This window comes from Gallus gallus, chromosome 2, assembly GCF_016699485.2.
Source record: "Gallus gallus isolate bGalGal1 chromosome 2, bGalGal1.mat.broiler.GRCg7b, whole genome shotgun sequence".
Lineage (NCBI taxonomy): Eukaryota > Metazoa > Chordata > Aves > Galliformes > Phasianidae > Gallus > Gallus gallus.
In genome coordinates, this window is record NC_052533.1 from 61,817,154 (window position 1) to 61,843,964 (window position 26,811).

Consider the following 26,811-nt stretch of genomic DNA (forward strand, 5'->3'; position numbering starts at 1 on the left):
CCTTCAATGAGAGCTTTCAGCACTCTGTCAGCGCGGTGACGCTCCACACAAAGTGCTGGCAGCCTCACGTGGACAACGTCGCTCAGTCAATGGAGCGCGCAAGACTCAGCGCTCCTCCAAAGAACAGGACGCGGATCAGGCAGAAGCACACGTGGAACGCTCCCCGACTTCCGTGCACGGCACCCAGCGCCGTCGCTCGCGTTACTAATGAACGGGCGCGAGGTCCGTCCGCACGGCCAACTCCAGGCGCGCGAGCACGTGAGGAAGGCGCCCCGAAGCCCCCGGGCAGCGGGCACCGGCAGGATCCCCGCCCGCGCCTCGGGCCGCCCAGAGGGGCCGTAACCTCGCGGCCTTTGTTTCCCCCCCCCCCGCCCCCCACCTCGGCGCCCCGGGCCGCACGCGGAGCGCGGGGCGGGCGGCAAGGGGAAGGAAAGGGCCGCTCCCCTCCCCGCGCCCTCCCGCCGGGCGGCGAGGCCTCTCCGCCGCCGCTCCGCTCTCCCGCCGGTCCCGCCGCCAGCACCGAGGGGAACAAAAGGGGCCGCCCGCCCCGGGCCCGCCCCCGCCCGCCGCCTCGCACGTGGGGACCGAAAGAGGGGCGGCCCCGCTCCGCCGTTCCTCGCCGCGCCTCACCTGCCTGCTCCTGCCGTACGGAGGCTTCGCGGCGCCCAGGTGGTACCGCCGGGTCCGGATCTTGCCGCCGCCGCCGGCTCCTCCTCCCGTTCCTCCGCCGCCGCCCGAGGCCATGCTGGGACGCGGCCCCTCGGCTGCCCCCCGCCCCGCCGGGCCGCTCCCCCGGCTCCGCGCTGTCACCGCCCGCCCCCCGCCCGCCACGCGCCGCGCGGCCTGGAAGGAGCGGGGGCCCCGCGCGGCCTGCCCCTCCCCTCCGCCCCGCTCGGCAAAGCTCCGCTCCGCCGGCCTTCCTCCGCGCGCGCGCGCACCCCCTCTCCTCAGCCGCGCGCGCGCTCCCCCCTCAGCCCCACTGCCGCGCGCCCTTTGCCCGCTCCTGCCTCGCGCGCTCGGCGCCGGCCGGCCCCGTCCTGCCTGCCCGCCCGCTCGCGGCCGAGCCGCTGCGCCCCGCCCCCACCCCCCTCCGGGCTCCGGCTCCGGCTCCGACCAACCACAAGGCGCCTTTTCGTCAACCGGACGCGCCGCTGCGTCATCCGGCCGCGACGGACCGGCGTGCACCGCGGGGCGGAGGGGGGCGGGGCTGCGCGGGAAACCCCGGCGCGATCGCGGGGCACGTGGGCTGCTCACACGCAGAGCGGGGAGGGCGATTAAAGCGGGCGGGCACGGCGTCACCGGCCGTGGGGGGAGAAGAGCTGGGCCTGGGGCGCGGCGTGTTCTTCCTCGGAAGGAAAAACGGCTTTCCGTTGTGAATTGGAAAAGCGTAAAATATTTAATCGTCCCTTTGTATTGTGGCTCTGCAAGGGCAGCTCTGTGGCTCTACGGCCCGTTTTGCGCACTGGTGTGGGGGAGTGGGCGGAGCAGGGAGCAGGGCGGAGCAGGGAGGCAGGATGGAGGCAGGAGGAAGGATTGTGCAACAATCCTTCGTTGCACAGAATTGAACACAAACGTGCATCCTCGAGTACAGAATGTGCTGAAAATTGCACAGAATGGGATGGTGATCATAGGATGCCGATCATAAGATGCCTTCAGGTGGAGGGGATGCAGAAGGTGACGGAGCCCTTGGATTGCTCACTCCCCTCTCACCTGTGTCCACCCAAAGTCCATGCCTGAGGGAAATGCCGACCAGAGAGCAGCAAAGAACTGCTGCACGTGTCACAGCCGGGAGTTTTGCACTAAATCTTTGCTTCTCGTTTCATCCTTTCTTTATTTATACCTCTCTCTGGTGTTTTCCCAGCTGTCCTCCAGGATTTGCTGTCTCTTTTCCTCAGTCCTGCCTCCAATGCCACACAAAGGACTTCTGAACCCCCTGGTGAGCACAAGTACTTGCCAGGTAGTTCACCTCACACGCTTCGCTTTCAGAGCTTTCTTTTCCCTCCCCTCCTGCTGTCAGTACACCCTCTGTTACAGCAGGATGGCACACATTTGCACCCTCCCTCCAGAACATGGAAAGCCTCCTCTTTAGTCCAGGGCACGATGATCATGCTGAAGTCTAACAGGAGAATGGTTTCCCAGTGGATTCCCATTTTGGGAGGAGCAAGATTCACAAAGAGAGCGAATCTGCCCTTTAATAACACGTTGAGCAGAGAAAATGCTGACTTGTGGAATAGCATCTCCTTGGGGAACCGACTAAAACCGCATCTGTGTTGGCTATCTAATAGCTAGGCAGAGGTAAAATAAATTCCCTTTTTCTCCTGCACGCTAACTACATTAAGGTAACCACATTATGGTAACATCATTTTCCAGCTCAGCATCAAAGGCAGCTACGCTGTTTTCTCTGTAAATTCAAATGCTGCTTTATTTATTTTGCTTCCATTTTTCTTATTTAGAACAATTTCTAAACAGTGACAGGCCTTTAATGACACTCATGACTCAAATATTTGCAAACGTAGTCAGTGTCCATTAACATGTGTCACTTAAAGTTAATTGTTGCTAAAAGTGAGCCAAAACAAAAAGGCAAGTATAATATGCATCCAGCAGAATGATAGTGATCATCACCATTTGCTCAGTCTTCCCTGTGAGTTATATCTGCACGTTACTTTGAGGTAGCGCTAGAAAGAAGCGGTTGGTCCAGAGCATCCCTGCAAAAAGAAACATTCATGGCTTAAGTACCATTTAGTCTTCACGCATCCTTTTAAGAACTCTTTAACCTTCCTTGACAGCTGCCTTTTCCTTGCTCACTGACTACGACAAAAGTAGCAGCCCCTCAAACCTTCCTGATCAGAGAAGAGATGGGAAACAGAACACTGCTGTTCTTGAAGAAATTAGCAGGTTTTGTGTCAAGGTACCTTCTGTTGCAGCTGTATCCAATGGAAAGAGGTTACAAAACCATTACTGGATATTCTCGTAGAGAGCTTCAAGCAAAAAGAAACACCAGTTCAGCTGGGTGAAACAAAACAGAACTAGAAGCAAGCTATGATGGGGTTGAAAAAAGTATATATACTTTTTTAATTTAACAAGTCTGAAGCAAATCAAGCTCCCGCTGCCATCTCATCTTTGCAGATCTGATAAACTTGACAGCAGACACCCACATGTGTTCAGCTAATAAAGGCTGGCAGTTGTCAAACAGCTGTGAGTTTACTTAGTCAAAAGACTCAGCAGAGCACTCTGGCAGTTTTGGTGCAATTCCATCTTTCTGTACTCGCCCTTCACTGGTAACAGCACAGGAAGAAACGTGCCATTCTCTGTGATCTTATGGTAAAGAACTGTACTGCACACACTGTCCCAATCCCATGTACGTACTCCTAACAGGAAAGAGGAATAGGCCAGTAAGTCTCAGGAGACAGAAAAAGAGGTCAGAAAACTGTTGTAGAACAGTTGCACGCCAGCTGCAACCAACACCCTCTTCCTCACATCATTTCTGTTTGTGTTGACTGCAAGAGAATATGCTCCCAACATTTTTCAGATCTGGAGAACTGATGGCCCAAACAATCCTCATTCACTGAACTACAAAAAGTAGTACTTTCACTATCGAGGCACTTCATAGTCCAGAACAGAAGGAGCGTGGATCTGAGAACAGTCTCTAACGTAGAACATAAACACTGTTGGTAAGTGAAGTCTGCACAAAATGGGGTGACCACAGACTTTTTTTTTCTGAGGTTCACATACTTGGGTCATACGCCATCACTGTGTCAGACTAAGTGCAATCACATACCTACATGGGCCCCTCATTACACAATTCACATATTATGGACCAACTTTGCTAATACAAAAAAAAATTAACACAGATAATTCCCAGTATTTCTGTTAGGCCAACAGATATCCCTAAGATCACATTTTTGGTGGATAACAACAAATGTTTCCATAAGGTAATGAAGGCAACCTAAGCACAGGGTTCAGTGATGCTATGCAAACCTTATCAAAGCAGCATTATTACGCAGGCACAGACCTGGAAGCAGTCTTGCTGCTAGTAAGGATGCTAGATATAAAATCCTTTGCTTAGCTGACCAATTTGTACTTTTACATTCAAGCACCACAGCTATGTACAACTGAAGTGGCAAACCTCGTAAGCTTTTGAAGCTTTAACATTGCCATCCAAATGCAAGAAGCCTGCACCTGCTGTCTTGAGTTTCTCCCCTGAAACAACTCCATAAATGCACACAAGCAAGTTATTTCCCTCTAGATTCTCTCTGCTTCATCTTTCACCCCTACCTAACCTCATGTTCTTGTTACTAAATCCTCTCAACCTAATTCTCCCAAGACTCACTAGTTCACACAGGGGAATGGCCCAACAAATTCCTGCACCTAGCTCCAGTGCTTCTCTGCTTTGGGAAGAGCTAGCTGCAGTTGCTGGAACTGATGCCACTACTCCTGCCTTCCTACACATATATCTGCACTATAAGCAGGAACAATGCATTTCTAGTAGTCCAAAGGCCTCTTCCGTTTCAGAACGTCCTTACTTCATGGCAAGACTTTGACAATATTACCACCACAAGTTAAGCAGTGAAGAAAACAGAGGGAATTTCTGGTCATCAGCTCATTCAGGAATAGCACATAGCTTATAACCACTACTTTTCATTAACTACATCAAGTCATAAACTACACTGCGTCATAAAAAAGGCCAGAGAACTTGACTCTTGCCTGCCATCACAAGTTACATTTCCCCTACAACACACATAGCAGTATCAAACTGCCTCACCTGGCTTTAGCAGCTTCTACAGCTATTGCTACAGCAATTTCTGCTCTCTTTTTCCTAGAATATTCTACTGTCTCCGCCCTGACCTATTTATCATTATATGCATTGTTAAGTAGCAAGTAATCCAATACACAGAGGGTTAACTAGGCCCTAGGCCTGGAAAATAATTGATACCTTTCATGATGAGAGTAGTTTAAAGGCACAAGATTGCTAGCTTAAAGCTAATTTTCCTCTCTTCTCTCATCTGCTTTGAATATAGTCATCACTCCAAAGTTTTGTATAGTTAGGAAGTTACAACACCTAGTCAGCAGGAATACCACAGAAATTGTTAAGGATAGGGAGGAAATTAAAAGAGTTGTTACTAGGATACTTGTGTTTCTGGTTGCATTTTGTTGTTCCTGTTCCCCCCACCCCCCTTAAACCAGCGAGTTGTTATCTCCAAGAACTTTTAGGTTGAAAAATGTATTGTATACATGCATATACAATATACATATTGTATATGTATGAAGTGTGAGCTGAGAAGTCTAAGAAGGGTAAGCAAAATCTGAATGCTGAGGCTGAGATTGGCAGCAGGGATCATCCTTAGTCCATGGAACTTTTGCAGCTATGACAGCTGAAGTCTGCACTTCTGTATGCTTAAAATACCACATTTATAAACCCATTTTAACTGACGTAGCATATTAATAACAGTGCCAGACTCCTGCAGGAAGAAGGGAACATAAGGATTTTCATAGCAAAACCTGGGAACATCTCCCACCTTATACTTTTAAACTAAACAAGTAGTCTACAAGTGAGTGCTAGATTTTGCTAGCATCCTAACACTCATAGGAAAATAAAGATGAATGAGAGATCCTTACTACCCCCAATTAAATTCCGTAAGCCAGAAGAGAATGTCCTATGCACATGTAAGAGTGAAGTCCCTTGCTGGCAGGTTTGCAGAAACAAAATTTTATTTACACAGGCAAGTCTATCTTTAGACCTCAATTAACTCTTTACATTTCTAGAATATTTACATGATTTCATGATGCTCCAAGAATAGAGTGATGAACAAAAAAAAGTTACAGAAACTGTCAAAAGCATAGCAAAAAAAATCCAACCTATTGTTGTGCTTTAAAACTTATGATCTAGAATAATGTAGAAGAAGTGTAGTTTTAGCACCTTGGTCATAACGGCCATGCTATATAAGACACTTAAATAGCAGAGGGGATTTCAGAAGTGACCGTATCCAGAGGTTGCCAGTGACAATTCATAAGCGAATCATAGAGTTCTTCACTTGTCTCCATAAATTGTCTGTTCATTTCATCAACATCCAAATACAATTGTGGATCTGAAAATAAAAGCCCAGTAAGTACAAGCATCAGCACTGAGGTATGCACACAAAAATCTCCAGTGAAATGCTTAGTAAAAACATTCTTGCTAAACAGAATAAATAGATTTAGTAATGATTTTAATAAGATGTTTATTCTCCTAAAACTTTAAACAAACCTGACAACTCCAATTCTCTTCTGGGATTCTGTGTATTAGAAGGCTAGGACTCTATTTGTATTTTAAGATTAAATCACGTTTAGGGATAATCAACCACAAGACCTTCACAAAAATCATTTATTCATCCCTGCTATACTATGTATTCTGTGTAGTAAAGCTTTGAATACTAGGACAAGACACCTCCATTCAAGGAACTGCCTGCAAGCTTCCCAAGACAAAGAATTACATTTCGTACTAGCTGAAAAATCTTTAAGTACAAGCTGAAACCTCCCTTTAGAACCTGCAATGTAAAGCTTTTACCTCATGGTATGAAAAACAAAGCTCTTGCTTGTGAATGAGTTTCTCATATGGAATTTGCTTAGTGGAATCAACACAAGGAGAATAAATCCTGTATTAGACCTTTTCAGAAGGAATTGAAGGCATAGTTTCAGGAACCCTACTGTAGGTGCCTCATTTTATTTCATATAGCATGTGCCATATTAGCTTTAAAACCCCTTAGTGATCTCAGATGAACCATACAGAGGGCTGACTCCTGTATCAGCTGAATTTCCAAGGTGATCTTCCAGTTCATCCGGCCTTGTATTGTTTAAGGGCACAAAGTATGGCTAAACACAAGACAATGACAGAACCATCATTACCTTCAGTAAGTAGGTCATCACTGATTTCAGCCATAGCCGAGGATTCCTGCAAGACAAAAGTTTAATCATAATTTCAGAAAGCTTTATAAATTCAAAGTAATGTTGTTACCCTGAGGCTTTCTCTCTTTCCACAGACACACAAAATGCCATTTACCCTTGCAGTTACTTTTAAAAGAAAGCCAATATTACAGCAGAGGTTGGAAGGGACTTCTGCAGGTCATAACTGACAAACTGACCAAGATGAGACAATTTACAACAGCTATTTAATTTGCTCTAAGCAAAGCACACAGGGGAAAAAAAGAGGAACATATGAAGTACACATAATTGTGTTGTGTAGTCAAAACTGTTATTTGATATAAACAAATAATGTGTAAACCACTAATTCTATGCATAAACTCTAAGCACAGGTACCTCTGAGTGCAGTCTGCTATTCTAATCTCTGTGCTAAGCAGAAAGCATTTCAGTTTTAGAACATATCTGCTCCAACTCACACAATTTGTTCAGCTACCCACAAAATTTTTTATTTAAGGCCAGTGTGTAGTATGGTTTACCTCAAAAACAGCTGGAGCCATAACAGCATCTCCTAAAGAGCAGTCTCCAATAGCTTGCATGCTATCATAGGCAGCATAGGAGTTGTAGTTATACTCAGCATACGCATCATAATTCCACTGTGAGTAGTAGTTCTGATAATCTTGGTAATAATCATTATAGTTGTATGACTGGTACCGCTGGAATTCCGCTTTCAGTCTGAAACATGAGAAGTTAACAGTTTGAGAACCACAATCTGTAAACCCAGTTCTCCAGTTAGACAACATGCCAGCTTACACATTTCAAAGCTTAAGAGGAAGCTTTCCTATACAGCTGCATTAAGTGACAGCTTAAGGCACAGCACAAGATCTTGTATTTAAACAGAAGCAGATGTCCTCACCTTTGCCGATATCAAAAGTAATTGTTTTCATTGATTAAATCCAGAGCTTTGACACTGTTACCATACAGAGTATTCTTAGTGTTGGCATAAGCAAGCTGCCTGTAAGCCTTTGTGCTCTGCAAAGATTAATTTAAGACCAGAGACATTTATCAAGCACAGCTGCTTTGAAGATGCAGTCTTAACCCTTTCATATTTTGATTAATTTCTAGATCTTTCTTCCAGAAAGATGTGAATGAAGTCTGATTATCCATTTCAGAGAAGCATCTTACACTGCCTGCTAGTTTGCCACGTCTATCTCTACCTGCAGTTCTTTAGTCCATTAAGCATTCCATAGTTGCCAAGTATAGCTGTCAGGTGGAGCCAGTCTTGCTTTATACCATACTTCTAATTGTCCAGAAAGATGACCAAATCAGTGGGAAACTATGAAATATGCTATTTTTTTCTATGAAAAAGGGGCCACGTGATTAATTTTCAGTACTCCCCCTTGCCTGAGATTTTCTCTGGGGCAGCTTCAGACAAGCGGCAAGAATCAAGACAAGAGTTATCTTAACTAAAACTAAAGCACACTACATAAAGTACATTCAGATAACCACGCTACATATTCCAGAAAATCCTGTTTAGACATCTTTTCACCAATTCTGTACAGGCGGACCTCCTCTTCAAGTGGGGAAGGAGAGAAATCAGTTGTATGCTTTTTTGTTTGTGCTGAATACAAACTGAAGGACTGCAGAAACAGTCACCGAAATGAGTAAACAGTAATGTCAGACTGTTCAATTTGATGACTGGATATTGTGACGCTAAGACAGCATGGTACTCAGCCCTTCAGAAACACACTAATGATGTATATTTTACTACCTACGTTGTATTTGTTTCATTACTGTAAAAGTACGTAAGTCATAATATAGATATTCTGCTGTCCTGCTACTGCAGTAAACAATTAACTTGAGACTTCTGCTTCCAACTGCATTCCTCCTAAAAGCACTGTTGACATCCTTCCAGATAGCAGAAGCAATGAAACATGTTTTTGTGACCTATTCTTGTTTCCAAAATAATTTGGGTCAGAGCAATTTTGGATAGTGCTCTCTCAGGCAAGAGCATTTCCCTTCTAAAGCAAAAAAGAGGCAACATCTGCAGAATTATGCTAGGTAAACAGAAACAAGTGTTTTTGTTTTTTGCTATTTTACAAAATATACAAGCTAACCTCACATACCTACTGAAATTGTTATATGGAGGGTTTATTTTTTCAGTATCCTTGATCAAAGTTTATCAAATTTAGTATCAATTCCTTTAAATGTTCAGAGTTGAATTGCCATAAGTAGCTGACAGAACTAAGATGCAGAGTAAAATCCCTCTGAGAAAGTGCTACACTCCCCACTGCCCTAAGCTATTAAAAGCAAAGAGTAGTACTTTGAAAACTTTTCTAGTAAAATTTCCTTTGCCTTTCTCCCTACATTCCTACATTTTTCCCCCCCACTAAAGAATTCCTTTCCCTGCCAGCTGACTGTAAAACTACTGATGTGCTTCTTTCCTCACGCTAGAGAGAAAGGTCTAAGAACAAAAGCTCCCTAAAAATCTAAAAACCACTTGTCCCTTCTACTTTATCCAGGCCCAAACCTGGAAAATATTTACAAATGCATTCAGCTTTGCTACTTGAGAAATAAAGCTGGCTGCGAGAGCAGCTAAGCCCAAGCTACACTGCACGGTTAGACTTGAGTTGGATTCCCCCAGCAATCCTGAAACAGGCTGATAAATCCAGGGAGTCAAAACAATCTCTCTGCATTTTTGCTTTTGTAGACTGCATCCTACAGCCAGCGTTACAGCCATTACAGCAAGGGCCACAGACTTTACAAAGGCAGAGCTACAAGAATCCGATTATTTAGTATAACTGTATCAATGCACAACTCATTGGTTACCTTTTAGAAATTCCTATGCTCAGCCGGATTCGTTTTCCCCCCAGACCTGGTGCATTCTGGCAGTCTTGCAGTGCCCTCATCTGATCACCTTGCTCACCAAATCTGACATAGGCATACCCTCTACAATTTTCAAAAGGGAGAAAACAAATTCTAGTATGCATAACAGTTACAAGACTAATGAATTCAATTTCTGTCTTCTACAAAAACAGAAGGCAGCGGCTACTATAGCTTCTATTACTTAAGCAACCTCTCTGGCATATGCGCATGCACGGAAGAGGCTTTCACCAAATTAAAGACTTGGGCCAGAAGCAAAAAGCCTGCTCCTTGGTAGCAGTAAGATGCGACTTGCTGGGAGCAAGCAGAACAATACATTTTAATTGTTATCTGCGTAAGTAATCAGATCCTATATTTCTGCATAGACAGAACTGATTTATCAGTTATTAACACACTCCTACTACGATAGAACGCTAGTATTCTTTTTATCTGCCTTCTCTTTAGTTTCTTCAATTAGTCTGTTACAGACAGCATCGTCTGAACAGCAAACTTCCTCATTCCTGCTTTACTCACTGCATGGCCAGAGTTTCAGCTAGGCTTTATTTACTATCAGTAAAATTGCATTCAATCTCCCAAACCCCTCTGATTTGCCAGGCCTCATGCTTCCCCCCCACACACAAAAATGGGAATTTTGACCTCAGTATTGCAGATGATAGATAGAAAGCAGCACCAATTTCAGTGCACAGCTCTCCTCTCTCCCAGCACCTCTTTTTTTTTAAGAAAAAATGCATGTGACTAAATCAAAGCCTTTCAAAGTTAACTGCTTAAACCAGAGTTTTAGAAACTCAGGGACCTGTGCTGTTAAGAAAAGGAGTGCTTAAGACTAATCTCATTCCTCTTGCCTCAGAAAAAAAAATCAGAGAAGTTCTGACACAAGTTCTTATATATCACTACAGAAGCAAACACAACCAATTGCATTACAGATTTGCATTGAAGTACCTGGAATATCCCAGCAGATCTGTTGCTATTTTGCAGTCGAGACATGAGGGATACCTCTTTAGGAAATAGTCATAGAGCTGGAAGTCATCCACTTCTGGAGTAAGCTCCCCAACAAATATTGAATAATCCGGTCTTTAAGACGACAAAGAAAACAGTTTCAAAACTTTGAGACCAAAATACTGATTGCAGTATTAAAACACTCATTGTATTACAGCTAGTTAAGAACTAGACAAATTAGTCTAGACTACTTCAGTGCAAAAACAGACTGAAATGCACAGAACTGCAATGCCACCGCAGCAGCATACAGTTCTCTAATACTGTGGGTCTATTCAGCTGCTTTAGCAGCAGGGATCCATTTTCTGAATACTTACAGAAATTTGTTTCAAAGATGCACAGATTTATTTGGAGGAAAGTGTCCCTGCCTATAGCAGGGGGTTGGAACTAGATGATCCCTTCCAACCCAAACCATCCTATGATTGCCCAAATGAAAGGCACAGAAATACCATGAAAAATTATCTCATACTACAGCCACAGCTGTGACTATTTTGCCACCACTAGCCAGTGATAACAGGAGAGCAAACAACATTGTTTATGGAAACATATTACCAATGCAATACTTGCACATATGTATCACACCAGCCATCACAGAATTTTTCAAGTGAGTGATGGCATTCTGTGGTCACCATCAACCTCAGCAGATAAAAAGAGTCAGAGCTTTTCACATTAAAAGGACTTTACCTGACTGTACTACTGGTAGTAGTAGTAGCACTAACAAACTCTATTCTTCCTGGTTTTATTTTGTTCTTTTTCTTCCGTTTCTTCTGTGGAGTTCTCCACCAGCTGTAGGCCTGGAGACATTCTCGCTTTTTCCCAAGTAAATCCTGTTGGGATAAAAAGCACCTCTATAGTATTTAGCCTCATTTACATTCCTCCCTCCCACTCCCCATCACCACAGGTGATTTCCCCATATTCACCTTGCCCTTGAAAGAAGCCTGGGGTCCCATTTCTCCCTCCGCCTCCCATGAGGGAAAGCAGCCTCTGGGGAAAATGCCTGGCAAAAATAACAGAGCCAAAGGATTGTATGAACAGCCACATTCCCCTGACTTGTCAAGCTGGCTAACGGATTGACAGCTTCCTCTTGGAATTCGGAAGAAAGCAGTTAGTCCTTCGATGCTGGTCAATCCTAAATGTTAATTAGCTTCAGGACTGGACTGTGCTCCACCTGAGCTCTAAGACTCTCAAAAAAAAAAGCCTTCAGTGGCACAGTGAGCTCAAAAAATATATATACTCTTGCTCAGAAAGGGATCTCAGCTGTCCCTATCTCCCCTCTCTTCGGGATTCTTCTTTGCTTCTGAGATGCCTCTCCTCACTACCTAGCAGGAGGCCACTCTCCCAGGCCAGGAACAACAACAGGAGGGCCCGTGAATGGAACATAAGAAAGCAGACCAGGAACAGGCACCAACTTGGCTGAGGGAAAATGCTAAACCCAGATGCAAGGCCAGGAAGAAAGAGGCGTAAAAAGCACCTCAAAAGAAAAAACTGTAAACCCCAAAAGCCACAGTGTAAAAAATGTGGGGTAACTACACACACATACACAAAAAAAAGGAAACAGCCATATTAACAGGTTGCCTCCCTCATTTAATATCCTGAAGAACAATTTCCAAAAAAATAAGAGTGGTATTTTCCAGTAACTTTACTTACGCAGTGTTTAATGTTCTTCCTCTAAAACACCTCTACATAACTTACATAGAGAGTGTCATTTGCAAGATCCTTCAGAAGAACTCACGCTCAAATAATCCAAACTGTTAAGTTTAATGTCATGCTCCCAACCTGTTTCGGTTGTTACGATTAAGCATACAGAGGACAACCACCAATTACCAAATTACCAGAGGAAATCATGGGACTAGAAGAATACCCCACTCAGAGTGAGCTAGCTATTTCAGCTTTACATTTACTGGGAATTTTGAATGTTCTGGAACCCATTTAGACACTACAAACCTGAATTTCTCACCAAATGATCTTACCTGGCTTGCCATGGTTGAAAGGAATCTCCCTTCTGCCTTCAAGGGACACAGATGCAGAAGTTCAGTTTATTGCAAGCCTTCAGCTGAAAAAAAAGTGTGAGGGAGGACCAAGAATCTTAATTCTGAAATCAATTCATTTCAAAGATGTTCACTCTGTCTAACATTTTTAACATTATTGATTCACAGCTTGGGAATTTAAGTTCTGACTCGTCATTGCTAAGGCAATGAGATAAAAATGATATATGACTACAGGGATTACAATTAGAAGCATTCTTTAAGTTGTAGTTCACAGATTTTTCCTGCTGTCCAAAGCACTATAAGATTTTATAAACAGCATTTTAGTTACCCACAGCTTACTCGTGGGTAAAAAACATACCAAATTATAATTTACATGTTCTAAAATAATTAAGAACAAGGCAACAAAAATACAAGCTGTTTTCTACAATGCCTCAAGGTCTGCTTCACCCCACCCCCTTTAGAGCCAAATTAGAATTTGTATCTTCCTATGGCACAAAGTTATACAGCTGAAAAGGAGCAGCGATACTTCCTCAGTGTTGATGAATAAGAGTAAATAAAGAAAGAATAGTAATGGTGAAATTGATCCAACTGATCCTTCTCTGAACCTTTTCTTAGTTATATCTTGTCTTTTGTCTCTTCCCAGATACACTTCCGTAAGAATGAATTAGCAACAAAGGCTCTTTTACAACTACTAAAATCCTGACTACCCTTCACTTAAGAGGCATATACCTATTTCCAATTGATAGCCTTTCCCGTCCCCCATCCAAGTCACCCCAGAATACATTTTCATTTACAGAATATAAGGGCTGCTCTAAAAGTAATGCCTCCTATGTTATTATGTAGGCCCACAATGTCAGAGATGGATGTTGGTAGTGTGGCAGTAAAGGCTGAATCTTCCCACCAATATCCCCTTACACGTTGTTGCCATGGGACAGCCAGCAGCAGAGGGGCAGTCTGACAAAATGGCGTCTGACATGGAAGTGTGGATGAAGCAAAGGGGTGGAATTTAATTCCTCCATGCAGAAAAAATGCCACCCAGTGGCATTCATCAACACTTGCTGAACTTTTAAGGAGACCGAATGGTAGATGTGAGCACAGTGGGTGGTGTGTTTCAACAGTAGCAAAGGTGGGTCACCTCTGCTAGTACAGATTCACAGGTTCTTGATCATGGCTGGCAAAAGCACACAGCTAACGTTGGTGAGTACGCTGAAAAATAGAGCTGTTATGCTTTTTGTATCTGCTGTACCCTTCGTGGAAATAAGTAGGAGGCATTACTTTCAGAGCAACCTACATATTATCCCCTTGCACACAATTTTTCATCCACCACTACTTTTTGCTTTTATATCCAAGGTAACTTCAAAGCAGACAATCGATTGCTGGAATTTAACTCCCATTCCCACATAACAAATTATGTAACGCTCTACAGACTGATTGGTTGGAGTCACGTTCACATAATTAGAGTGCCTGTAATGCCTTAGAGGTGTGACCGTGCAGGTGAACAGTTCAGCACAGTGCTTCTGAAAATGGGTTACGCTATCCTGACACAGGATAGCTAGCTTGTGTAATGCCTTAACTATGCACTTTATCTCCATGCCCATTTCGCACCCAATGAAGTTGTAAAGTACAAACAAGCCCTTAAATACAGGTACATACCAGTAAGGTCACTATATAACCCCTCACTAAACATAACTGTGCTTATTATGAGGGATGATCATCAGCGTATTTTTTCCAGTTAAGGAGGTCACAGTAATAACAACAGCCTTAAGTTCCTTAACTCAAACCTTACTTTTATTAAAGAGGAGCCAAACTCTCAATGCCTTAAACACTGGAATACTAATTCTTGTATTCTCCAACGCATAATGCTTTATCTTTTTTATGTTCAGAAAACTTACCGCTCTTCACTCGTGCAGATTTACCAGGAGACGCCAAACACTACAACACACTTTGATACCACAAAGCAGTATGAGAAGGCAAACGATGCAACAGTGCTGTGATCACAGTTACTGCAGACTCATGCAAAACTGCTCTTGTACTCTCTCCCCATCTGATCTTCAGCGGTGCTTCTGTTCACTGCAAGTCAAAAAGACATTTAAAAAGCAGTTGAGAGAGCACGCACGTGACGTGGCATACACACCTTCGAGCCCAGCTATGCTCACACCACGTTTATTGCTTAGGTGGGGCAGCTTTAACCTCCAGAACTCAAGCAGCTCCCTCTCTGGATTACACAGGCTCCCCACCAGGCCCTCCATCCCACGGGTGGGACGCACGTTATCTGTAAACACGCCTGCTCCGCTGCCTCAGTAGCGCCGGGCCGAGCCGCCCCTCCCGGCCCACCCCACAGAGGGGAAGGGGGGGCGGTTGTTTGCCGCCGTGCCGTGCCGTGACGCGCCGCCCGGGCCGCTCCGCGCGGTGACGAGTGCGCCCCGCCCGGCCAAGGTCCTCCGCCGCAGCAGCCTGGCACCGGGGCCGCGCTGCCCGCTTACTGCTGCGCCTCGCAGCAATAAAAAGCGCCACAAAACAGAAACATAACGAGAAAGAACGAGAAAGCACGCCGGGCGTGGGGGGGGGTGGGCGCAGCGGTACCGCACGGCTCCCCCCGCCGCCGCGGGGCGACGCGGCCTAACGGCCGCGGCCTCCACACCCCGCACCCGCGGGCCCCGCCGGCGCAGCCCCGAGGCGCCGGGCCGCGGGAGGTGCCGCTTCTCCCTCCCCGGCGTCGCTCGACCGCTCGCCCCGCGCCCCCCGAGCCCGGCCCTCCCGCCCCGAGCCCGCACTAACGCCTCTCGCCGTCCGCGCCGCCATCGGGAGCCGCGCGCCCCGCGCTTCCGCCCCGCGAGGACCCTCTCCCGGGCTGCCCCGCGCCGCGCCTGACTCCGCGGCTCCGCGCCGCCCGGCCCCACGCCTCGCCCCGCGGCCGCCCCCCGCCCCTCAGAACGCCGCCGCCCACCCGCGGCCCGGCGCGGCTCGGCAGGCACCGCCGAGGACAGGCCGAGAGCGGGCGACAGGGCCCCGCGCGGCGACGGCGCCGATGGAGCTGGTGGCCGGCTGCTACGAGCAGATCCTCTTCGGCTTCGCCGCGCGGCCCGGAGAGGTAACGCGGCGGTAGGAAAGCGAAGCGCGCGCGGCGACCCGGCGGCCGCCACCCACCTGAGGGAGCCCCGCTACTCGTCCGTCGTCGTGGCCGCGGGGCCGCCTCGGGGTGGGCTTTTAAAGCTCGGCGAGGGCGGGGCGGCCGCCCGCAAGCGCAGGCTCGGCCCACGGCGCGTGGGAGCGGCGGGTCTTTCGCGGCTTGCTGCTCTTCTGCCTCCCCGTCGGCCTCCTCCGCGCGGCGCGGGGGTAAAACGGCTGCACCGGGAGCTCCACGTGGTCTCCGAGTACTGGCGCCGGGCGGAAGGCGTGTGGGCGTTAGCAGGGGGGAACGGGGAGTTCGCCCGCCTCGTCCTTGGACTGTAGCTGTGTGCGGGTCCCGTGTGTGCGCAGCTGTGTCTGAAAGCAGGGCTGATTGCGAGGGGTGGTCTGGACGCTTAGGTCGGCCTGTTTGATCTCGTAACAGCACGTTATCTCAAGGCTGTTCCGTTATCCTTGTAGCTAAGTGTGATTTCTTTGCCTTTTACACGTCGACTTTTTCAGATAGTGCTTTTTTGTGAACTCTTACCTTCATCACCTCTTGGCTGATGAAGCGATGCGGATCCTTCTCTTCACTGAATCACAGAATGGCCCGGGTTGGAAGGGACCTCAAGGATAATGAAGCTCCAACCCCCCCGCCACAGGCAGGGCCACCAACCTCCATATCTAATACTAGACCAGGCTGCCCAGGGCCCCATCCAACCTGGCCTTGAGCACCTCCAGGGATGGGGCATCCACAACCTCTCTGGGCAGCCTGTTCCAGCACCTCACCACTCTCATAGTAAAGAACTTCCCCCTGACATCCAACCTAAATCTTCTCTCCCTCAACTTAAAACCATTTCCCCTTGTCCTGCTGTTATTTACCCTTTCAAAGAGTTGACTCGCCTCCTGTATATAGGCTCCCTTTAGATACTGAAAGGATGCAGTGAGGTCACCCCGCAGCCTTCTTTTTTCCAGGCTGAACAAGCCCAGCTCCCTCAGCCTGTCCTTGTAGGGGAGGTGCTCCAACCCCTTGACCATCTTTGTGGCTTTCCTCTGGACCCTCTCCAACAGCTCCCTGTCTTTCTTGTACTGGGGGCTCCAGACCTGGACGCAATACTCCAGATGGGGCCTCACAAGAGTAGAAAAGAGAGGGACAGTCACCTCCCTGTCCCTGCTGGCCACCCCTCTTCTCTTCAGAAAGACCCTTTTGTTTTGTGTTTCCTTCACAGCCCTGGACGGTTACCCCCGATTTTACCCACCATGCCCACACCGCTTCCCTGTCTGCAGTAGCAGTGAACAGCAAATATGTGGTCACGGGGAGCAGGGATGAGTCGATCCAGATCTATGACATGAGGAAGAAGGTGGAGCATGGGGCACTGCTGCAGCACAATGGTAAGGGATACGATAAGCATCAGGGATAGAAACTCAGAACTGAACATTTGTTCATTACCAGGAGAAGAAAATACAGACTGTCCTGCTTTTAATAAGGCTGTAGGCCTCAGTAGTGGTGGTGTTTCAGCCACAATGGTCTCATGATACAAACCAGGCAAGCTTCTGAGCATGAAAATCCAAAAATCATTTTGGGTTTCAGACAACAAATACATCTGCTTCTCTTCCAATTGTTTTTACTTTTACCTATTTCAGAATTTATGGCCCAGAAATGGCTTAAGAATGATTTTTGTTCTACCAGGACAGTTTCTCCAGATCGTGCCTGCTCCAAACAGCCATCTTTCTCAGATGTCCTTGTTCTGTCATCCACCCAAAAGGGACGGTTTGTGTGTAAGGACAGGCTGCTGCTGCCAGAAGGGTTGCCTTGTACCTTGCCTGATCTGTGTGCTTCCTAAATTACAGCTGTCAAAAAGACAGTTGATATTAGTCCATATAAATGTGTTCAGGTCACCTGAGGCTCAATCCCAGTTGTCCTTTTTCTCCTGGTAATCTACAAGTATATGGAGCTAAACTCACCACAGTACCTGCATTCAACTTATGTACGGTAAAGAGGGTGCTTCTGTTACAGTTGAACCTGGCTGGCAGCTCAGCACCGCACAGCCTTTTGCTCACCATCCCCACCAGCGGGATGGAGGAGAGAATCAGGGAAAAAAAAGACCTCAAAAACTATTTGCTAAGTCAGAGAAGAAAGAAAGAAAGAGCGATGGTGATAATTATGTGTATACAGAACAAGCGATGCACAGTGCAGTTGCTCACCACTAACACCCAGCCAGTCCCTGAGCAGCAACTGCACCCCTTCCCCCCCAGTCAGTTTCCCCCCAGTTTTGTAATTTGTTCACGTGATGCCATATGGTATGGGATGTCCCTTTAGCCAGTTTAGGTCAGCTATCCTGGTTCTGTCCCTTCTCAGCTCCTTGTTCCCCCCCCCTAGCCCATCGCTCATAGGGCAGTATGAGAAGCTGACAAACTGAAATGTCCTTGGCTCTGTGCAGCACTGCTCAGTAACAACTGAAATGTCTGTGTTATCAACGTTGGTTTTCTCCTAAAGCCAGAACACAGCATCATACCAGCCACTATAAAGAAAATGAACTCTGTCCCAGCTGAAACCAGGACAGTGGTCAATTCAGCTGTGTGCCGAGAGCGGGGCTGTGATGTAAGAACACTGCCTATCAGTGGTAGAATCTGTGTGTCACCTGCACCACGTTGGCCAAGTACTGCTATGTCAGAGAGCAGATCAGACACTTTGGACATGTAGGACTGTAGAGGAACTAATAAAACACATCAACTAATGTAACGGGAATGTTTGTAGCTGCCATGTTTCAATGCTATAGAAGCACTTATATTTGCTAGTATGTTCTCTGCATAGTAACTGTTCAGTATGTACAAGACTGTTGATATCTCTGGCTTGAATTTCTAGGCACAATAACTTGTCTGGAGTTCTATGGTACTGCACATTTACTGAGTGGGGCTGAAGATGGACTAATTTGTATCTGGAACACAAAGAGATGGGAATGCCTGAAATCCATTAAGGCGCATAAGTGAGTTTCTTAAATCTGCATATTCAGATGAGTTTTCATAATTATTTTCCTTGTAAATAACGTATGTGGCTAACACTTTGTATTGTTTTTATCAGAGGACATGTGACATCTCTTTCTATTCATCCATCTGGGAAATTAGCTTTGTCAGTCGGAACAGATAAAACATTAAGGTGAGTCCAAACTAATGAAGAAGGGCTCAGAATCATAGTTCAGTAATTTAGTAAATTCTGCTATAAGCAACAGTTCCATGTTGTGGCTAGACTGTGTGACACTGATAAAACATAGCTTCACGTGAAGTCACTTGTTTGTCTTTTTAAGTTCTAGGTACAAATAATATTATAGTCTTTTTAAAATAGTCTTTCCTATTCCTTGCTTCATCCCTGGAGGCATTCAAGGCCAGGCTGGATGTGGCTCTGGGCAGCCTGGTCTGGTGGTTGGTGACCCTGCACATAGCAGGGGGGTTGAAACTCGATGATCATCGTGGTCCTTTTCAACCCAGGCCATTCTATGGTTCTGCGATTCTTCTTGCTGAATTCTAACTCTTTTTAGTCACTTGTAGATGTATGAATGCATTTGCAATCTGGGATAAGAATTAACTACTGAAAGCTGTCAAGTTGTATTCAGTGTTAGAAAAGTAAATTTACACTTGGAGTGTATATAAGTTGCCATATATACGTACAAGTATTTTAAGCTTGCTATATTATCAAGACAAATTGCTATTTGGCTTCCTTTTGTGCTCTGCACTGCAAACTGGTTTATAAAATAAATATCACAAATTCAGTCTTACAGTGTACAAGCAATACATTTGTCATCAATTTCTCCTGGATTAAGGAAGGCACTGAAAGACAGAGAGATGCTTAAAAGCTTCCTTCAGATGCGTCACGTCAGCTGATAGGACTTCAGTTTCACTGTGCTGTTTTTAACCAGAATGCACTTTATCTCTTGTTGTCTTTCAGAACTTGGAATCTTGTAGAAGGACGATCAGCTTTTATCAAAAACCTGAAGCAAAGTGAGTTTATCAGTCTAAATCCAGTAAAAAGTGGAACTAGATGGTATATTTTTTTCAGAAAGAAAAGCAGAAGGTATTAATCAACAAGTCAGTTAATTGTGAGCTATTTTCACAATGTATCTCAGACGTGCTGGCAAGTATGTCTAACTTAATAGTAGTTATTTACCAAAGGGAAAACATTGTGATAGTAAAAATCCTTTTCTCCCTCTTGAAGTTTGATATCAGGACATTTAAATAAATATGATTCGTCTTCCTTTATGCACTTCTGTTAATCAGAAGTGAACACTGAAGAGCATACGTTTACTTGATTTTTTTTCTGAATCTTTGTCTGCTTCACCTAGAATGTAGAGTGTAACCACTGATAAAGAGTTTTACTTCTAGTGTCTCATGGGTTATAGAATGTAAAGAACTGTATATATGTGTATAAGGATGTTCCTCTGTCTACAGATGCCCACATAATTAAATGGTCCCCTGATGGAGAGAAATATGTGACCGTGATAACAAATAAAGTGGATATCTACAAACTCGATACAGCTTCAATCACTGGCACTATCACAATAGAGAAAAGAATTTCTTCTATTAGATTTATTACAGTAAGTACAGAAGAAAGGGCTCTGGGAAGCTAACTGCTTTGAAACACGAATTTAACCACACTTGCATTTCTTTTTTTCCCATTCCAAGGATTCTGTCCTTGCCATAGCTGGAGATGATGAAATTATAAGGTTCTACAGCTGTGACTCTCAAAAATGTCTGTGTGAATTTAAAGCTCATGAAAACAGGTATTTTAATTTGTGTACTATTTAAATATTTATGGCAGTGCTGAGTACTCAGTATACAAAGTTCAGTGACTTGCAGTGTTCAGCACATTTTACTACTGTTCTTATATTGCTATAGAAAGTAAATTTACTTAATGTGCTCAATTCTAAGTGTGGGACAGACTTGTTTGCTTTTGGTGTAAGCAGAAGTACTGTGCTATCCTTGCACGCTACAAAAACAGCTGGGTTTAGAATTAGGAATATTACAGTTCTAACCTTAACAGTGTATGTAGTGTATAAAATATTAAGGTCTTAAGTATAAGGTCAGTATAGATCTTATCTAAATGTATGTCTTAAATATAATACCTATGTGTACTTGTATGCCTCTACATTAATACTTTTTTTCACAAGGAAGATCTTCCTCTCTTTTCCCTTCCCAAAGCTTTGTTGTATCTGAACTGATGTGCCTCTACAACTTAGGATACCAAAATCTTCATGGGGCCATCGGGTTCTGCAGTGCTTCTCAGCCATGAGATGAAAATGGCTCTGCAGTTTCCACTGCAAAACTGGATTATACTGGACAGGCACATTTGAAATAAGACATGTTGTGATGTCTGACTCTCATAGCTGGGTCAGTCCTCGTGACAGTTGCACCCTTGGCAGTTCTGAACTATCCAGCAGGTTGGTGGGGAGCTGCCCAGGGGTCAGTGGTTCCTCTGAATGCCTGGGCACCCTGGTGTATTTGCAGCGGAAAGCTGCTAGGTGAGGAGACCAAACCAGAAAAGGTTCTGCCAAACTATTTGATTTTATATCAAATGCATGCTATATATATGTAACATTTTTATGTATGTATATGAAACGTGCTTACATACGTACATGTGCAATTTTTCTCAGTGTATTTCACGTGTTTCTCAAAGTGGGCACTGGTATTTGGCAAGTAGGCAAGACTATCTAAAGAATGGTTAGCCTTTACAGTTTCTAATTGTTTAGGATACTTACATAAAACACACCAGTTGTATTCACTCCAGACAATAGGATATTCTCTGTTGTCATATCCCGAGTATTTTTCCAAGTGCTGATTTTAATTATTTCAATTAATCAAAACAGGAGAACCTTAGCTACTCTGTCATTGATGTGGATAATAGTGTGTACTTAAAGGTACTGAAATGTTCTGAAATGAATGCTGACTGCCTAGCAAGGACACGTATTCCTACTGTAAATGACAGCACTCAAAACAGGTTACCTTTCCAAGTTACTGCCTGTCCTTTGTGGGTTTTTTACTGTTCAAATGGATTCCTAGACTGTTGCCTGTGCATCTGTAATTGCTGTCAGCTCACTGTTCTGAAGGGAGCTGCCGTGTTATGCAGTAACCAAGTATAACGTTTTCTTCACAGAATAAAAGATATCTATAGTTTTGAAAGGGAAGGACAACACGTTATTGTTACTGCGTCCAGTGATGGTTACATTAAAGTGTGGAATCTGGATCTCAATAAGGTCGGTCTGTTAAACTGCTCGATGCGTTTATGAAAAAACATCCATCAAAATAGTGGAGTGCTTTGTTACAATAAGCAATTTTAAACCACCGGTGGAATTTTATTTGTAGTCTGCATGTCTTGATCCTTCTCCCTGTTATGTTCAGTACACATTTGTATGTCTACACATTTTTCATGCACCTGTCTATTTTGGCAGCTTTTATTTTCTTTTAACAAGCTATAAAATCGGATGATATTATGAAGCTCTCCTCTTTACATGAAATCACGCTTCTCTTCAAATATACCTGGCAAAATGTATGACTGTCCAAACAGTTACATATGTTCTAAGGACCGCAGTGAAGTTTTGTAGTGCTGTTGGCTGTTGCGAACCACTTAAGAGATCTGTTATTTAGAGGTGCTGGCTATTCATGTAAGGTGCAAAAAACTGTTGTGCTGAAAAGCTCAGATCATAGAATCATAGAATTGCTCGGGTTGGAAAAGACCTTAAAGATGATCTTACATCCCTTACTATGCTGTGTACATTTATCTCACGTATTTTCAAACAATTCTGAGTAGCACAATTCAACAAGGAATTGTGTCTTATCTTTAAAGTTCCCCTTCTTTGTTGTTTTGTTCTGGGATTTGTCTTGTCAAATCAGAATCAGATCTTTTATTTAATGCCCACTAATAAGGGCTCTACTATATTCTGCTATAAATCTCTTAACATTGAAACAAATCTCACTTTGTATTTCTATTGTGAATTCACACATTTTTAATTTCAGCCCTCTTGATGGTTTTTATATTCCTTTAAGTGCAGCAGTGAAAATCTTTTTCCCCCCTTCATCTGAAATCCCAGGTCTGCTTTTACGTGATCGAAATAGCCATCGAGAAACTCTGACTTTCTCTGTGACGTTGTCTTCACTTTGACTAAATGTGTGATTCTTTTCTTTTTACAGCACAGACAAATCTTTGTAACCCCCTGCATAACTCTGTGGGTTGCTCTGCCCAGCTCTGAGAGGCACAATACCATTACTAGAAGTAGTTCCTAGACTATCAGTGCTCCTCTTCTGCACGTGTGTCTGTGACACGTTGTCCTTGATACCTGCAGAAGGATATGTGCTCAGCAGTTCCCAGAGCTGAGTGATACAGATGCAGTTAAGCAATTTGAAACGCACTACAGAGGGATTATTTTCAATCAGTATCCCTGGTTTTGTGAGGCACAAAAAGAACCTGGTGCGGTGACTTAATTCAAATGATCTTAACTCTACCAAAAATGCCCAGTACTATGGATAAGCTGCTGAAAACATTCACTTTGTTTTGTGGGCCTGTGACTTGTCTGCTTATTCATCGTGTCACACCACCTCTGCATGGTAAAGCCCACTGATCTCACTTATCAAGATGCACACTTGCAGCTCTTGGGAGTTTTTTTTATAAAAAGCACCACTGAGGAGTGATAGCAGAAACAGGGCTGTAACTGTGACCGTTAACCTACATGCAGCCTCTGGTTCTCAACATTGTTCAGCACCCTACCATTTTTAGGAGGAAGTTTTTCACACAGGGTGGTGACGCACTGGAACAGGTTGCCCAAGGAGGTTGTGGATGCCCCATCCCTGGAGGCATTCAAGGCCAGGCTGGATGTGGCTCTGGGCAGCCTGGTCTGCTGGTTGGCGACCCTGCACATAGCAGGGGGGTTGAAATAATGATCATTGTGGTCCTTCTCAACCCAGGCCATTCTATGATTCTCCAGAAAAGAAGTGGGAACCGGGCCATACAATACTTCCTCAGTTTAAACAGTTTAGTAAATTTTTAAATAGAAATGATGTTTAATTAATTTTCTTCTTCTATATTATCTTCAGATTAACAACGTGCCATCTTTATTATGTGAAGTCAGCACCAAAGCTAGGCTGACATGTCTTGCAGTGTGGCTTGACCAAGCCTCAGAAATGAAAGAAAATTGTGGAAAAGCTGCAACATCAACTGAAGGTAATAAAATGAGCTGCATTTTCAGTTGTTTACGTGACTGTGAAATGTAAGATAGTGAATGGGGGATTTTTACTGTGTGCCTTGAAAAAAGCTTTTGTAGTTTAAAGAACTGGGGATGTGACACTGGCAAATTGTGTAGGTATCTACACCCATTTAATAGTGTTTCAAGTCTGCACGTAATAAAGCCACAACTATGGAAGCTATTTGTAAGCAGACACAGGGACTGAGTGATGATTTGGAATTGAGGGAAATAGTTCTTTTGCGTTGTAATTAGAGGACATCTTTTCACTTCTGTTATACGAAAGCTTTGTTTCTCTTTAGTGGAATAACATACTGAGGGAGACTCTGAAGCTCTCAGGACAGATAACAAAAGAATGAACAGTTTGATAGAACTGCATGTTCTTGCATTCCTGCAAACAAAATTAGATCTGATGCCAGTGCAGCTGGGCAAACTTAGGAAGTCTGGCCTAGGGGTTGGGTGATTGGTTGGTGGCATGAGTTGTTTATTTTTTTGCTGTTGCTGTTTTCCTGTATAGTAAGTTACTTCCATATTTGTTCTTGTGGTATTTTCTTAACACAAAAGCTGCACAGATGACACGCTCCACTATAAATAAATTATGGTTTCAATTCATCCTTTTTTTAATGGGAGATACAAATAAGCCTCTGTAATATTTTAGACTACAGACTGGAAATAAATATCAGAGTGAATAATTTCTTGCTTTTTTCAGCAAATGAAAGTGAGAAGCCATCAGCAGTCAAGAAGAAGAAAGTTTGTGGGATGAATAAAAGTGGTAAATTGACAAAACAACGCAGAAGAATTGTCCCAGCTAAGAGAAAATTGGAAGCTCCACTGCAAAAAAAGAAGAAGAAGCAGAATAGCTCAGAATGAAGGCGAATGCTTTTTCTCCTGAAGAAGAAATAAATGCTGGTATTGCTGTAGTTTTTATGAAGATGTTTTTACAACCTCTTGACAGGACAAATGCCTCTGAACTGATACGATTTTTAAGAGTAATTATTTATTTTTGACCCAGATGAATTGGTTGACCATTCTGAGAAGTCGTAAAAGAGATGGCAGCGTTACCTGAGAGAATGAGGCTAAAATAAACTCACAGGATATAATGCTTCCATTTCTATATTTACAACAGCATACACTTTTTAACAGATTCTGAAATAGCAGCTAAAATGATAAAAATAGCTACGTCTGTCTCAGTTAAAGTTTTGTGTCTCAGCCAAATACATATTAAAGTTATATACGGTTTTTCATTTTTATGTTAGAGATTCTTTCTTCAGTCCACTGAAAATATGCTCTGCCTTTGTCACTCGTGACCTCTACTTTAAGAAGGAACATATTCAAATTACTTAAAATATCATCACTTTCCATTCACACATTCACAAAAAAAACCTGCTTTTTAGTTCCTAACCCACAGTTATGCATAGATTTTATACGCAGAATATTTGTTTTTTACTGTATACTCAGTGCATTTAATTTTTTCTTTAAGTCCTCGCACTCCTATATAAAGTGTAGGTCCCCCTTTCTTACAGGAGTTGCCTGACTCGAGTAAACACTTTCAGAGTGTTTATTAAAAGTTTACACCGTATACTTTCAAGAACTTCCAAACTTCCAGTGTGAATGAAGTATGGATAGATTAACTTTGGGGGTTCACATGATTGAAATCCTTTGTTCAGAATACAGTATGTATGTTTACGTGGCAGAGTTAATAGGGTTTTACTTTCTCTTCTCCATACCCGTATCTTTTCATGCCCTTGATCTGAATCAAGTTGTTAAAAAGAAATTTAAAAATCCAACATTTGAAACATTTGGCACCTTGATAAAATGTCAGCCGTCTGTTTTGCACTTAAACAGAAAGTGAATTCCCGACCTTCTCAATCAGTGGGAACAGAATTTTGTCCTAAGTCTTATTTCAGTTACCCAGTGGGAAAAGCAAAGTTTCGTATTTGACCTTGTCCAGCTCAAAGTTCTCTTTGTTCTTTTAGACGAAGGGAATCTAATGTTTTGTTTTGTTTTCCTGTACTACTAGAGTAGTCACTATTTATGCTGTTTTCATAAGGTAATTGGAATTAGGCTTTATCCTTACTTAGTTTAATAACAACATGCTCTTCCGTATCCGTGTAGCCAGAGAAAAGGTAGGGAAAAAAAAACCACAGGAAAAAGAGTGAGTCCAGTCTGGAAACAGAAGTGCAGCCTCCTGCCTTAGGGTTGTAAAATAAGATACAACTCCAGCCTACCCCTGTATATGCTCAGACATTGAGACAGAGAGAACATCTGAGCTGTTCTGAGATTGCTCATGTGCCAATAGCAAGATTCTCTTGAAGGCAGATGTCTGTATTTCTCCTTTGCAACTGTTCCCCTTATTTAGATGAGTTATGAGAACGGCGTGTCTGAATAGGCAGTATACTCCGTTTACATGAGCCCAGTTTAATTCAGCAATAAAGGGTTGTTCTGTTTTGTTTTTAACTTAAATAGGCTCCTACGGTTAACATAGAACTTACGCTTTTCTCTCATTGAAGTTTATACTTCATAAAGTATAAGAGATGTAAGATTCTTGTCTTATGTCCATGCTTGGCAAAACGACATCTGCTAGTAGAACGATTTTCATTGAAGTTTCAGATAGATGAGCCCATGGCCACAAGCATCACAGTTACGGAAGCCAGATGCCAGGAGAACCAGCAAAAATCCAATCTGCACATCATTTTAAGAATGAAAAAGCAAAAATCCCA

The 26,811-nt window shown here is 44.0% G+C and overlaps 3 protein-coding genes across 19 annotated transcripts in view; 1 reads left to right on the forward strand and 2 right to left on the reverse strand.

The window, feature by feature from the left end:
- The window catches only part of NUP153 (nucleoporin 153), a 47,391-nt gene extending 46,322 nt beyond the window's left edge, over positions 1-1,069 (reverse strand). For all 3 annotated transcript variants that reach the window (XM_015275970.4, XM_015275971.4, XM_015275969.4), the window contains exon 1: positions 631-1,069. In XM_015275970.4, the coding sequence (XP_015131456.2) occupies positions 631-744 (114 nt within the window). In that variant the 5' untranslated portion in view covers positions 745-1,069. The remainder of the gene's footprint in view (positions 1-630) is intronic.
- A 1,326-nt stretch (positions 1,070-2,395) lies between these two features.
- C2H6orf52 (chromosome 2 C6orf52 homolog) lies at positions 2,396-15,941 on the reverse strand. 13 transcript variants are annotated; one of them, NM_001396342.1, is made up of 11 exons: positions 15,906-15,941; positions 14,651-14,828; positions 12,741-12,823; positions 11,691-11,767; positions 11,455-11,597; positions 10,717-10,848; positions 9,724-9,843; positions 7,434-7,629; positions 6,883-6,928; positions 5,918-6,086; positions 2,396-2,705 (listed from the first exon to the last, which is right to left on the reverse strand). In NM_001396342.1, the coding sequence occupies exons 4-10, from the start codon at positions 11,718-11,720 to the stop codon at positions 5,950-5,952; spliced, it is 804 nt and encodes a 267-aa protein (NP_001383271.1). In that variant the 5' UTR covers positions 11,721-11,767; positions 12,741-12,823; positions 14,651-14,828; positions 15,906-15,941; the 3' UTR covers positions 2,396-2,705; positions 5,918-5,949. The 13 variants fall into 13 exon arrangements, with proteins under 13 accessions (NP_001383271.1, NP_001383273.1, XP_040539696.1 ...); NM_001396344.1 differs by lacking the exon at positions 11,691-11,767; XM_040683762.2 differs by lacking the exon at positions 11,691-11,767 and having other exon boundaries at positions 15,706-15,941.
- Positions 15,763-25,335, forward strand: PAK1IP1 (PAK1 interacting protein 1). Of its 3 annotated transcripts, none has more exons than NM_001396635.1 (10): positions 15,763-15,957; positions 17,096-17,258; positions 18,733-18,853; positions 18,949-19,023; positions 19,810-19,862; positions 20,310-20,455; positions 20,544-20,641; positions 22,012-22,111; positions 23,946-24,072; positions 24,801-25,335. In NM_001396635.1, exons 2-10 carry the CDS (start codon positions 17,216-17,218, stop codon positions 24,959-24,961), a joined length of 924 nt encoding a protein of 307 aa, NP_001383564.1. In that variant the 5' UTR covers positions 15,763-15,957; positions 17,096-17,215; the 3' UTR covers positions 24,962-25,335. The 3 variants fall into 3 exon arrangements, with proteins under 3 accessions (NP_001383564.1, NP_001026170.2, XP_040539746.1); NM_001030999.2 differs by having other exon boundaries at positions 15,763-15,849; XM_040683812.2 differs by lacking the exon at positions 15,763-15,957 and adding an exon at positions 15,993-16,528.
- The last annotated feature ends 1,476 nt before the right edge of the window (positions 25,336-26,811 follow it).

What these genes read in the sequence shown, in the direction of transcription:
- PAK1IP1 (XM_040683812.2), top strand. Translation starts at nt 16,433, where the DNA reads ATGAAGCGATGCGGATCCTTCTCTTCACTGAATCACAGAATGGCCCGG. An exon ending in CTCCAACCCCCCCGCCACAG is followed by an intron (nt 16,529 to 17,095) that starts GCAGGGCCACCA and finishes TTTCCTTCACAG; the next exon opens with CCCTGGACGGTTACCCCCGA. An exon ending in AGCTGCAACATCAACTGAAG is followed by an intron (nt 24,073 to 24,800) that starts GTAATAAAATGA and finishes TGCTTTTTTCAG; the next exon opens with CAAATGAAAGTGAGAAGCCA.
- C2H6orf52 (NM_001396342.1), bottom strand. Translation starts at nt 11,720, where the DNA reads ATGGGACCCCAGGCTTCTTTCAAGGGCAAG. An exon ending in AGGCTTCTTTCAAGGGCAAG is followed by an intron (nt 11,598 to 11,690) that starts GTGAATATGGGG and finishes TTATCCCAACAG; the next exon opens with GATTTACTTGGGAAAAAGCG. An exon ending in GATCTGCTGGGATATTCCAG is followed by an intron (nt 9,844 to 10,716) that starts GTACTTCAATGC and finishes TGAAAATTGTAG; the next exon opens with AGGGTATGCCTATGTCAGAT.